The 13,226-nt window shown below is 46.8% G+C and overlaps 1 protein-coding gene across 2 annotated transcripts in view; it reads right to left on the minus strand.

Annotated features, from left to right (window-relative positions):
- RBMS2 (RNA binding motif single stranded interacting protein 2) overlaps positions 1 to 13,226 on the minus strand; it is a 73,721-nt gene that overhangs the window by 21,038 nt on the left and 39,457 nt on the right. The window contains exons 1-2 of one of the 2 annotated variants that reach the window (XM_080994828.1): positions 2,984 to 3,239; positions 2,250 to 2,440 (exon numbers count right to left, since the gene is read on the minus strand). In XM_080994828.1, coding sequence (XP_080850954.1) covers positions 2,250 to 2,440; positions 2,984 to 3,103 — 311 coding nt within the window. In that variant the 5' untranslated portion in view covers positions 3,104 to 3,239. Of the gene's footprint in view, positions 1 to 2,249; positions 2,441 to 2,983; positions 3,240 to 13,226 lie in introns of those variants that run through there. The other variant, XM_080994829.1, reaches the window with a different exon arrangement.

A 13,226-nucleotide genomic window follows, 5' to 3' on the forward strand; every position in this document is an offset into this window, starting at 1 on the left:
AGAAGACTCCCTGGAAAAGACCCTGATGTTGGGAAAGATGGAGGGCACAAGGAGAAGGGGACGACGGAGGACGAGATGGTTGGACAGTGTTCTTGAAGCTACCAGCATGAGTTTGACCAAACTGTGGGAGGCAGTGGAAGACAGGAGTGCCCGGCGTGCTCTGGTCCATGGGGTCATGAAGAGTCGGACATGACTAAATGACTAAACAACAACATGTCCTTGGAGCATTGGTGATGGGTAACAAGATTGCCCGAAGGTCACCACTGGCAGGCAGGCGTCCCATCTGGCAGGGCCCCAAAAAAGATTTCAAGGAAGGGGCCGGCCCCCCTCAAAATTCCCTGGCAGCCATGTGCACACTCCAAGAGGTGTGCTTGTGTCACGCCGCAAACCACGGGGCATGTGCAGAACACATCAGCGGGGTGTGCTGATGTCTTGAGTGCAACCCCCTCCCCCGCGGCGTCTGCACGCAGCCTGCTGACGTCGCACAGCCCCGGCTCCCTCAATCGCGGGGGCAAGGAGGTGTGCTCACTAGGAGGCATGTTATGCCACAAGGGTTGCAGGGTCTCAAATATGGGCTGCTTCCAGACAACCTGCTTATTGAGCGTTCATCCTGATTTGCTTGCATAGAGTTTGCTGGGAGGCTATGTGACACTGCATCAAGTAATTGCTATAGTGCACTTTTCAGTGCGTTATCCTGGCATTTCCCTTTCCACAGTAAATCTGATTTTGGGGTGGGGGGGCAAGGGAGTGGCTTTGTTATAAAGGTAAAGGGACCCCTGACCGTTAGGCCCAGTCGCGGACGACTCTGGGGTTGCGGCGCTCATCTCGCTCTGTAGGCCGAGGGAGCTGGCATTTGTCTGCAGACAGCTTCCGGGTCATGTGGCCAGCATGACTAAGCTGCTTCTGGCGAACCAGAGCAGGGCACAGAAACACTATTTACCTTCCCGCCAGAGTGGTACCTATTTATCTACTTGTACTTGACGTGCTTTCGAACTGCTAGGTGGGCAGGAGCTGGAACCGAACAATGGGAGCTCACCCCGTTGCAGGGATTCAAACCACCAACCTTCTGATCAGCAAGCCCTAGGCCCTGTGGTTTAGACCACAGCGCCACCCGCATCCTAAATAAATATATAATCATAGTTAAAATAGCTTGTTGTGCATGGAGGTGCTCCCCTTCACGATGGGTTGGTGGGGACTGTAAAACCTGGACTGGAGGTCAGGATACAGATTCCATTCTGCCCGTTTGCCTTCCTCGCATTTAAGGACTGGGCCTCATTGGAAAGGTGCAAACGGCACGGCCAAAAGCAGTTTGTGCTTCTTCTAGCCCCATGACCTCTCCACATGGAGCGCCTTCAATGGGCCAGGAGGCAAAGTGCCAGCCAACCGATCCACTGATGACTTGGCTCCAGTTTAGTTGAAGGGAGGGGCGAGGCAAAGGTGTAGAGAGTCAAGAGGGAAAATAAACCAGAAGAGAACACACACAGACAAAAAGGCAACGGGAGATCTGTAGGCAGCAGCAGAATTGCTCTAATTCTCTGTTTGCTCTAATAAGCAAGCATGACCTGGATCTGGCCTGCCCTGACCTACTGTAACTAAGGCTTCCTTTCTGATTTAGCAGATTTCCCTATAGCAACCTCCTTTGGCCACAACCAACCCTCAACCCCTAAGTCTCGATCCTTTCGATCCTTTCTCCTCCTAATCCACACAGAATCATAGAATTGAAGAACTGGAAGGAACCCTGAGGATGATCTAGTCCGATCCCCTGTAATGCAGGAAGATGCAGCTGTCCCTTACGGGGACTGAACCTGCAATCTTGGTGTTATCAGCACCACGCTCTAACCAGCTGAGCTATGCAGCGTGCTGTCAGTTGCAGTGATATTACTGGATCTCTTGTCGTTGTTGCTTCTCCTAAAATCCCTCCTGTCGGCCCATGAGGTCCCACTGGATCTAACTTAGTAGCCCCCACCCCTTGTAAGCATAGGAGGAATCTCTGAAAGCCGTTTACTGCCGATGTCTGTCTTGCAGGGAATACGTTTTGGGCGGCTTAAATGCTAATGCCTCCATTTGAGAACCCTGACCTTAGAGGGGCTGATGAAAGCATCTTCTCTAAGACTGGGGTTTTCACTCGGGTTGGGGAGAGGTTGCCATGGAGATGGTTGGGAGGGCAATAAATTATTGACCCGGTTCTTTTCAGCTTCCGTTTACAGCATGACACTGCCCTCCCGGGTCTCTTCGTCCCAGTAACTTACGGTTGGCACAGCTTGACAAGGTCCTGGTCTGTGGTACCCGGGTGCAGGCCCCGGATGTAGAGATTTGTTTTGCTCAGCTGGTCCCCTCCGCCGCCTCCGCCGCCTGGCCCGCTGCTGCTGCTGCTGCTGTTGTTGTTGCTGCTGCCACTGGGACTTGGGGGTGCCATCTGCTGGGCCACTGAGACATAAGGCTGCAGGGCAAAGGAAGAGAACAAAATGAGGGTCTGGGACTGCGGGAAGGTGCAGATGAATTGCGGGGAAAGGTCAAAAAGATTTAGGGCAGCATATAGTAAACTTGCTAATAGGGGACTAGACTTCCAAGGGCATGGAAGGAGCAACGTGGAACCCAAATCGCCCCCACTCAGCTCTTTCTTTCACTTCCTCCTAAACTTCCTAGGGTATATAAAAAAGCGAGCTGCAACTGTGAGATACATGTGCAGAATGCCTTGCAGAGAGAGGGAGTTGGTAGAAGACAGAAGGCTCAATTGTCTCCTTTTTGCATAAGCTCTCTGAGGTGCAGCCAGTCTTGGACAGCATCAGATAAAGAGGTTTTTGGGACAAAAATGACAGGGCTAACCAGCACTTCCTCTCTTCTTCCACCCCTACTTTAAAATCAACCAACCGACATGCATTTGTGAGATCAGGGTGGCCTATGCCAAGTTTGCTTCAGGGAGCTTTGAGTCCTTCTCCCTCATACCACCCTTCCTGGCCAAAAGAGGTCCCTGATCAATTGCCTTCAGTCCCCTGATGGGGAGAAGTAAGGAGGTTTCCTCATCCAGGATGATCAGAAGTTCCACCCTCCCAATGGATCTTAACCCCTGAATGCAACAAAAGCCCCCCAACACTGCCACCATCAGAGAAGAGAGCACAAAAAGGAAGGGGAAGCTGCCTCTCTACCATTGGCCAAGCCACCTTTGATGTCACAATCACGCCAGTCAACAAGCAAATTTAGTTGGAACATTCTCATCTTGGGGGGTTTGTAGACAATCCTTTTCTTTAACTAACAAAAGACTTTCTCAGTACCCTGAACAACAATTTATTTTTATTACTATTGCTCCAAAAATCTAATACTTATTTTAGTTAGCACGTCCATTCTTAGTGGTGATTGCTATGTACAGCATTATTCCCTGATACCAAAGGTGCTTCCAGGTGGGTTTTTATTGTGAGAGGGGTACTCCTCAGGCAAGCAAATTTTTCACAGCAACCACACATCATTGACATCAAAATGCCAGCCTGCATTCCCCCCATTTAATCCAGATTTACCCCTTTGAGGAAAACACTGATAAAGTTTATTTTTTAAATTGCTTACAGTATCTGAATGTCCCATTTACAAAATTCAGCATAAGCCACACATCCCCTCCTGCCCATACCATTTTGATCTTTTCTTTAAAAAAAAAAAGCTCTTCTGCTACCCTGTTCCAGCCCGTTTAAAAAAAAAAAGAATGTGTTATGATGCTTTTGGCAGTAAACTGGGGTTCATACAAGTGAACTCAACACTCATTTCCTCTTGCCAGTCAATCCTAGGAATTGTACTTCTATGAAATAGGGTTACGGACAACAGTATTCTCAGAACACCACCAAACAACAATTTCCAGGATCCTTTAGGGAAAGCTAAGATAGTTAAAGTTGCATGGAAACCGAAGAATGTTTGGAATGAAGATATGCCCTTATGCCTTTTGAATAAAATCTTTTAAAAAAATAATTTGGAAAGTCCCTTGAAGACTAAAGTTGCCAACTGGCCAGGGAAAAAAAACTGGCTTGGCCTGTTCCCTGCACCTTTAGCAGAAGCTTGTTCTGCAGAAATAAGCAGCTGCTTCTTTTTACAGGACGGTGATAAACATTAGAACCTGCCAATGTCTGCAGATCAAGCTGCTGTTAATGATACAAAAGCAGGGTCTGGTATACTGTATATACCTTGGCAACCTTATCCATATCCTTCCATATTTCATTTCCTTTTTCCACGCGTGAGGAGCAACTAAGTATTATTTCTTCTATCTTTCCGAGCTTGCTTCCTAGAGCAAGCCACAGCGGCTCAACTCTCTTCGCAGAGATCCTTGTGGCGTCTCAGAACATTACCCGTTCCTCAGGCCGCTGTCAAGGTCTTGTGACTGCAGGAGGAGGGGAAGGAGTCTAAAATACTGGGTTGTTGAGCATTCAAAGTCATTTCTCTGCTCCGGGGCATGTGTGGGGCTAGACAAGATGCACATGTGTTTGGCCGCGCATGGAGACGCTCCGTTCCCATCATTCATTTGCTAAGTGCTGCTGAAGTCACCGAGTCTGCCCTGCCCACTGGGACAATTCTGGGTGGGGTATTCATATTGCAAAACTGCTATGCTATCCAGCAGGCCTGCTAAACGCTCGAGAGAGGCCTAAGCTGGGATCGGAAAGGAACAGACAGAGGAGCACCAGCAAAGTCAGAGCGGAGGGGAAACCCACATGCAAGGACAGCAGGGGCAATGCAAAAGAACGTTGTAGGCTCTTTTTAATTCACTGCTGCACCCTGGTTACTTTGAATTCTCTAGCAAGGACCAAAACCAACCTCCACTGCTTGTTAACCATCCACTAAAAGGATAGAAAAATGTACTTTTATCACTTTTAAACACCCTTATTATTGAGGCGCGTTTACAACTAACTTTTCAAGCGATAGTCCTCAAGAAATAAGTCCCACAGCATGTATTGTGTTTTTTATGCTTTTCTTTTTTATGTATATGTACTGTAATGTGTTGATTTGTACTGTTTGTTTTTTCTTTTTCTTTTTTCTTTTTTCCCCCTTTAATTCTTAAACTTTTAATAAATATTATTTTTTTTTAAAAAAAAGAAGAAATAAGTCCCACAGCAAAACACTTTAATACTGTGCTGTTTGCCCTACCGTATCAGCGCAGGGTGGATGAGTTAAATAAATGTGATTTTGATCCATGCTGTAATTACCAAGAAAAATGTATCAATTTGAACAACTGATTTAAAACAATTTTTTTTTCTATTGTGCAAGTTATACTACCTGAACAAGGCTATGTATATTACCATAATAATTACTATACGACTACCATGATAATAAAAATGAATTGGTTTAACACAGAATAAAACCTTTATACAATCTAGGCACATAAACAAACACCTTTGGACTGATTGACTGATTGATTAGAGACAATATGAGCAATGGTGAAAATGAATGGATTTCTGTTTACCTGTCTCTAGGGCGGCCAGATGCAAAAGCTGATAGGATTCCTTCACCTTTAATAGCTGTCATGTATGTTACAACTGCTGAAGCTCCCCTCTTCTGAACAATGCATCTGGCCATCATACACATGGGTTTGGTTTTTAAAGGCAGACTTGCGGTGCAATTCTAGCACGCATGCATGCACGCCTTCCATGTTGATGGGGCTGGGGATGGACGGCGCATAGCTGCCTCTCCGCTGACCTCCCCTGTGGTGGTGATGTCAGTACCACCCAGATGGAAGGAAAGCAGTAGCCAGCAGAAGGCCCCAATGTGCCTTTCAGGGTGGGGATCCATGGAATCTAAAGCCATGGGAATCCCCCCAAGGGGCCTGATCTTCAGGACTGCTACCACCAGCCTGGAGCTGGCATAGACTGTCCTGACCAGCACAAGCCAGTAGGGCAGCAGACAGTGGATTCACTGTTCTGCTCTAGCCCATCCCTCTGTTCTCTGCCCCAGTACGGATTGCTCTGCTTAACACGCTGGTTTGTGTTAAAGTCAGATTTCTTTTTAAATGAGGTCATTATCACAAAGAGATATTCAGGTTGCAGTCCTATGGCCACCGACCTGGGAGAAAGCCCAGCTCAATTCAGTGGTACACATGTCTGAGTAGACACAAATAACAACAAACAAATAACAACAACAACAAAATTATTTATACGCCGCCCTTCTGGCTGAGTTTCCCCAGCCACTCTGGGCATCTCCCAACAGAATATTAAAAACATGATAAAACATCAAACATTCAAAACTTCCCTAAACAGGGCTGCCTTCAGATGTCTTCGAAAAGTCAGATAGTTGTTTATTTCCTTGACATCTGATGGGAGGGTGTTCCACAGGGTGGGCGCCACTACCGAGAAGGCCCTCTGCCTGGTTCCCTGTAACCTCACTTCTCGCAGTGAGGGAATCGGCTAGAGGGCCCTTGGTGCTGGACCTCAGTGTCCGGGCTGAATGACAGGGGTGGAGACGCTCTTTCAGGTATAATGGGCCAAAGCCATTTAGGGCTTTCAAGGTCAGCACCAACTCTTTGAATTGTGCTCGGAAATGTACTGGGAGCCAATGTAGGTCTTTCAGGACCAGTGTTATATGGTATTGACGGCCTCTCCCAGTGCAATGAATTTGATTGCACTGTTAATACAACTGGGTTAAACGCCAACTTTAAACTGGGGTGGGGTGGGGTGGGATTTAAACCTCTCAGGTTTAGTTTTTAAAAATCTGATCATTGTAATTTTTAACAGATTTTTATCCACCCGGCTTCAGTGAGGAGCACATTATTGTTCTCTCCCCCTGCTTTGATCCCAGGCACAATCTTCCACTGCCCCTGGCAATAGGTACTGGGTGATGGCATGACAGCAGGGAATCACACAGCTATTTCTTCCCAGCAGAACAGGAGTTATATACTACTCCTGAACTATTCAAGCAGTCCAAGGAAAACAGCATGCAACTGCTGCTAGGTCATGCAACCATCGTACACCAAACTACCACTGGCCAAGCAAAAGCCTTAGAGCAGCAGGACTGCACAGCAGTTCTAGCAGCTATCTGTTATTGTGAATACATCCATAGATATGGGAGTAAAGGAGTTAAGGAGCACACCAAGTTAAGTAACTAACGTCATCAAAAGCAAGAGAAAATTGGGTCCTTGTGCCTTTAATGGCTTTAGCAGAAGAGAGAATTTCAGCTAGTGCAGCTTTTCTTGCCCCAGAAGCACTCTGAATTGGCAAGCAAAACTTCCTGAAACTCCCTCTTCTGCAGTGAAGGTTTGATGCAATGTTCAGGTTCAGCGAGAGCTTGTTCCGAATACCTGTTATCATGTAGACTGGCAAGCAAGAGTGCTGGCAGTAACTTCATGTTGTATTTGCGGGCTTCCTGGAAGCACCTGGAAGCTATTCTTTATTGCACTACCCTAGGTAGTTGCAGGGGGCAATTCAACTGATTTGGCTGCAGGGCCAGTCTTGCGTCAAGGTTTGCGGGCTGCTTAGCCAAAAACAAAAGCAGAGGGCAAGGTCATTTTTTCCTGGCCCGGCCAACTTGCTTGCTTACTTATTTATAGCTTTGCGAATTAGGTGAACAGTTTGCTTTGCTGCTGGGCTTCCCCCCCCTTCCCAGCCAAAAATGGCCAAGTTGGCTTCGCTTTCTGGTGCCTTCACAGGATCTGATTGGTGCTGTGCTTGCTGTCCCAGAAGGCTGTGCCTGGCTCACAGAGATGTGAAAACAGAAGAGAGATGCATACTTCAAATTTATGGTTTGGAATACAACTTTTTTTAAAAAAAAACAACACCTTCACCAATGTGGAATTGAGAGCTGCCTGGAGAAAACAATTGAGGAAGTCAACATTTTAATGTGCCTGCATATGGACAATGGGTACCCTCCCCAAAAAGGAACAGGTAGCAGCAAAAATGGGAGTCACTACTCTTTCAGACTGGGATCTTAATTTGTGTGGAGGAAAGGGGTTTTGTTTTGAATATTTTGAATATTTGAATATTTTGAAGTGTAATCAGGGGTCCCTTTACCTTTACCTTTAAAGGTAAAGGGACCCCTGACCATTAGGTCCAGTCGTGGCCGACTCTGGGGTTGCGGCGCTCATCTCGCTTTATTGGCCGAGGGAGCCGGCGTACAGCTTCTGGGTCATGTGGCCAGCATGACTAAGCCACTTCTGGAGAAACCAGAGCAGCACACGGAAACGCCATTTGCCTTCCTGCCGGAGCGGTACCTATTTATCTACTTGCACTTTGACATGCTTTCAAACTGCTAGGTTAGCAGGAGCAGGGACTGAGCAACAGGAGCTCACCCTGTTGCAGGGATTCGAACCACTGACCTTCTGATCGGCAAGTCCTAGGCTCTGTGGTTTAACCCACAGCGCCATCTGCATCCCTACCTTTACCTTTACCTTTAACCTGTCTGCAAGCAGATCAACTGAGCACAGTGCTTCTGCATGAAACTGAGGGCTTCGCCACACCTCCAACTACCTTGCCACTTCCCTCAGGAAAACCTGAAGTTTACTGCTGAATCAGACCAAATGGCAACTGAGTTTTCCTTGAATTGCCATTTGTTCTGATTCGGTGGTAAAGCGTGTGTTTTCCAGGGGAAAGCTGTGGGGCAAATGCAAAACTGCTCGGATCCATGCCGAGAAAGCATGGGGCAAGCAGAAAACCTCTAGGACTCCTGCTTTCTAGGCATGGAACAAGCAGAAGTGTGAACGAGCCCTTAGACTGGGAAGGAAAACTGAGGGGACAATTTAACCAGATTGCTGCAAACTACAGGACATTTTAGACATTATGAATATTCAGTAGAATATAAATATCTAAAATAGATAAATATGGAGGATGTTTGACTTACGAATCGAAACCAGCCTCAGTTCCAGCTCTGACCTGTAACATTAACTGTGGGCTACACTGCAGAGCTGTTATAAACTACAGTGGTACCTCAGGTTACATACGCTTCAGGTTACATACACTACAGGTTACAGACTCTGCTAACCCAGAAATAGTGCTTCAGGTTAAGAACTTTGTTTCAGGATAAGAACAGAAATCGTGCTCCAGCGGCGTGGCGGCAGCAGGAGGCCCCATTAGCTAAAGTGGTGCTTCAGGTTAAGAACAGTTTCAGGTTAAGAACGGACCTCCGGAACGAATTAAGTACTTAACCCGAGGTACCACTGTACTGTCTCTCAGCACAGCCCCACAACCAGCAATAGTGTAACAATAACAGTGGGCTACGCTGCAAGGTTGTTTGCAAGCTATTCTCTGAGCCCCTCGGCCCAATCCTCAAACTGCTACCGAGGTATTATAATAATTGTAGGTTTGTTGTAAGCCATTCTCTCCCCCTTAGGCTAATCCACACAGACCTTTTGCCCCAACCTGCAATCTTCAGTGGACTACACTGCAGAGCTGTCACAAATCGCTCTCCTTGCCGTAGTTGCTAATGTGAAATATAGGGAATAACACTGCACATGAACCTCATTTGGCAGGGCTGTTATTGAAACTCTTGGTTTAGTTTTTCAGTATTTATTCCCCCCCCCCCCCCGAATGAAATAATACCTGGATTCAAAAGAGAAATGCCCTATGCAATCATCACAGAGATAGTTCTGGAGCCTACAATTTTGTAAATTCAAAAACGGGCACTCTGGATACTTATTGCCCCTGCTTTGTCGGCAACCCCCATTTCACCTTCTGGCCTTCCAACCAGTCCCTCCATTTCTACTTCTCCTGCTACAACATAGCAGGCAACTTCAGTTTAGTTATGTACTCTTCTCCTAGGTTTAGGAAAATAATCTAAATAGGTCTGGGAGGCAGCAATAAAGAAATCTGAGACAGCTGCTGGCTCCCACAGGGTCTGTGCTATTGGGCAATTCCCTTCTGCAAATCAAAACGCGGCGTTACATCCCCACTTCCTCTAGTTTTATTGATAGAGAATATGTTGGTTCCTGTCAACCTGCAACTGTTCCAGCACAAGGCCCTTTCCCTTATCCGGCTGATTTCAGCAACCATTGAGCAAATGCAACATAAAGACGTCACTTCGTCGTGGTGGGTGGATATGCGCTTACTCTAGTAAGTCCCAAACTGAGTGCCGGGCGTGTAAGTGTGCCACAAAAAAATAAACAGAAATAAAATACTTAAAAAGACTCCTGCGAGTGCCCACCCACAGAGGAGGGCTGCCTGCTGCAATCGTGCGTGGTTTATTTCTCAGCCATCAGCTCCTTCTAATCAGCCTCTGATTCAATGGGTAATTCTGCCCTAGCAGGTGTGATAGGAGCGTTCACCAACTCCCCATACAGAGACTCAGAATTAGCCCTCTATAGAAAGAGCTGCCTGTTGCTTCCTTGTGCAAATTAATGCTACAGGCTTGCTTGCCTCCTTTCAATAAGAAAGCATGCCCAGAAGAGTCACAGAGCACAGCACAGCGCATAGGGCTGCTCTGGGCAGAGGGGAGGATAACTCCCACCTTTTCACATTTTAACAGCAATTTGTAAACCACTCCCGAGAAGCAGTGGGCTGACATTTCATTTTCATTTTTCCAGGTAGGTTAGTGAATTAAAATGGAATGATATTCTTCTGTGGATAGCCCTGCAGGCTTGCTGGTATGAGACCGATTTGGCTGAGACCTAACAATTGTCAAGTGCGGCACAACCGGAAGTTTCCTGTGTCTTCACTTGCTTTTTTATTTTGACATGGTCACACTCACTCCAGTTCCCATTTTCACTTCATGCACAAGGAAGATCTGAGAATACAACTTGCTCGTTGTATTTTTAACACTTCTATAGTTTATTGTGGAGGGATAATGTGTGATTCATATGGGAGGGCAGAGTATTACTTTTCTGTTTTCTTTTGTATATCTGTCATCTGTGGAATATGTCAAGAATGATTGTTTGCTGTATTTATATTGCGGTGGTGGATGGCTTTAAACAATAACGTTTCATTCATTCAACTGTGAAGATATGTTGATACAGATCAACATCCAAAAGGGTTCTAAGAAACACCAGGCCCACAGAACTCATTCTTCAGCCGCAGGCCTCTAAACCAAGGCCCAGGGCCAGACTGAGACATACTGAGGCCTCATAGCATTACCAAAAAATTATTCTAACATCAAGGACAACAATGGAAATGTAAAATAAACTTTTCCTTCTGCAAATATACTGGTACAAAAAACCAACTAAAAGCAAACCATCTAAATAAAGCATATATTTTGCAACAAGCCTGTTTGCAGACGAAATATTGTCTCAGAACAACAATGTCTGTTTTAGAGTCGTTTACTTTTTTTTTTTAAGCAGTTGTGTCGAATTTGAAATTTAGTAGTTTAGTATGCGTTGAGACTTGAGGCCCCCATATATGGAGGCCATAAACTGTAGTTTACTGCAGACCCTCCTAGAGTCCCTGTTTTCCAGGGGCAGATTAACAGAATATGTCCCGGTTTCTGATTTGATCCCAGAATGTCCCACTTTTCCTTAAAGGTAAAGGTAAAGGGACCCCTGACCATTAGGTCCAGTCATGGCCGACTGTGGGGTTGCGGCTCTCATCTCGCTTTATTGGCCAAGGGAGCCGGCGTACAGCTTCCGGGTCATGTGGCCAGCAGGACTAAGCCACTTCTGGCGAACCAGAGCAGCGCACGGGAACGCCGTTTACCTTCCCGCCGGAGCAGTACCTATTTATCTACTTGCACTTGATGTGCTTTCGAACTGCTAGCTTGGCACGAGCAGGGACCGAGCAATGGGAGCTCACCCTGTCGTGGGGATTCAAACCGCCGACCTTCTGATCGGCAAGTCCTAGGCTCTGTGGTTTAACCCACAGTGCCACCCACGTCCCTCACTTTTCCTTAGGACGTCCCTATTTTCTTCAGAGAAATTTTGGAGGGTATGGAATTATGCGACTTCCAAGCTAAGGAGATAAGTGACTATACCACCTTTAGAAGACATCTGAAGTCAGCCCTGTATAGGGAAAGATTTAATTTTTTAAAATGTTTTTATATACTGTATGCTGGAAGCCACCCAGAGTTGCTGGGGCAACCCAGTTAGATAGGTGTGGTATAAATAATATTTTGATTATAATAACTATTATTATGGAATAGGACATCATCCCTATTGTCATCAGAGAAATGTTGGAGGGTATGGCATATGTTTTGCAACAAGCCTGTTTTCATAAGCAATGTTGTATCAGAACAATCATAACTGTTTTAGGGTCTGCTTTCTTTTATTTTTTAAGCAGTTATGTCGAAACTGAAACTTGGTAGTCGAGACTCGAGGTCCCTCAGAAGTGGAAGCTATAAACTGTAGTTCACTGCGGTGGTTTGTAAAGCCAGCCCAGCCCAGGCCCCTGACCTGTAGTTGGTCCACGGGTCAGCAAACTTTTCAGCAGGGGGCCAGTCCACTGTCCCTCAGACCTTGTGGGGGGCCGGACTATATTTTGGGGGGGGGGAGAACGAATTCTTATGCCCCACAAATAACCCATTTTAAATAAAAGCACTCTACTCATGTAAAAACACCAGGCAGGCCCCACAAATAACCCAGAGATGCATTTTAAAGAAAAGCACACATTCTACTCATTTAAAAACACGCTGATTCCTGGACCGTCCGTGAGCCGGACTGAGAAGGCGATTGGGCCGGATCCAGCCCCCGGGCCTTAGTTTGCCTACCCATGGGTTAGTCCAACTGGAGGGCTGCTCTGAGGCATGAAGGCCGTGCCCCCACTTCCCCACACCTCCAAAGGGGTTGTTGACAAGGCCCATGGGCACAGCAATGCTCCCCATCCACACACAATCCCGTCTCACCTCTGGGTTGGAAATTTGGGAGGCGGACAGGACTCCTCAGGTGGGCAGCTGTGGTACAGGAAGCCTCCACATCTAAAATCTCTGCCCTAAGCCATCTGTCATATGCACATCAATGTCTTGCTCCCAGAGGGAACAGGAGAGCCGGCTTGGGCAACAGCCCGACAGAGCCTGGGCAAACTCACCACCATGCTACCTCTTTAGCCTCCTAGGCTGAGCCAGTCGGCCATTTTCCAAGGCAGGAAAAAATGTGTGGTTGCTAGGAGACGCCATTGTATGCTTCTAACCAGACAGACCCGATGGGAGGGCAAACGTGAGAAGGGCAGGAGACCGCGGATCTGGACCCCTAATTTTACGCCAGGGGTTTACAGCCTTGGGGGGGGGGCCTGTGGGCACATTTGCAAACTGGAGAAATGGTCACAGGCACCCCATAACTACTGGCTACAATGCTTTTTTCAAGCTTCGTTTCAACCCTGGGGGGCACCAGGGAAGGCCTCTCTGGGCACGTTTTA

Source organism: Podarcis pityusensis, assembly GCF_964106645.2.
Source record: "Podarcis pityusensis genome assembly, chromosome: 2".
In the NCBI taxonomy this organism is placed as follows: Eukaryota; Metazoa; Chordata; class Lepidosauria; order Squamata; family Lacertidae; genus Podarcis; species Podarcis pityusensis.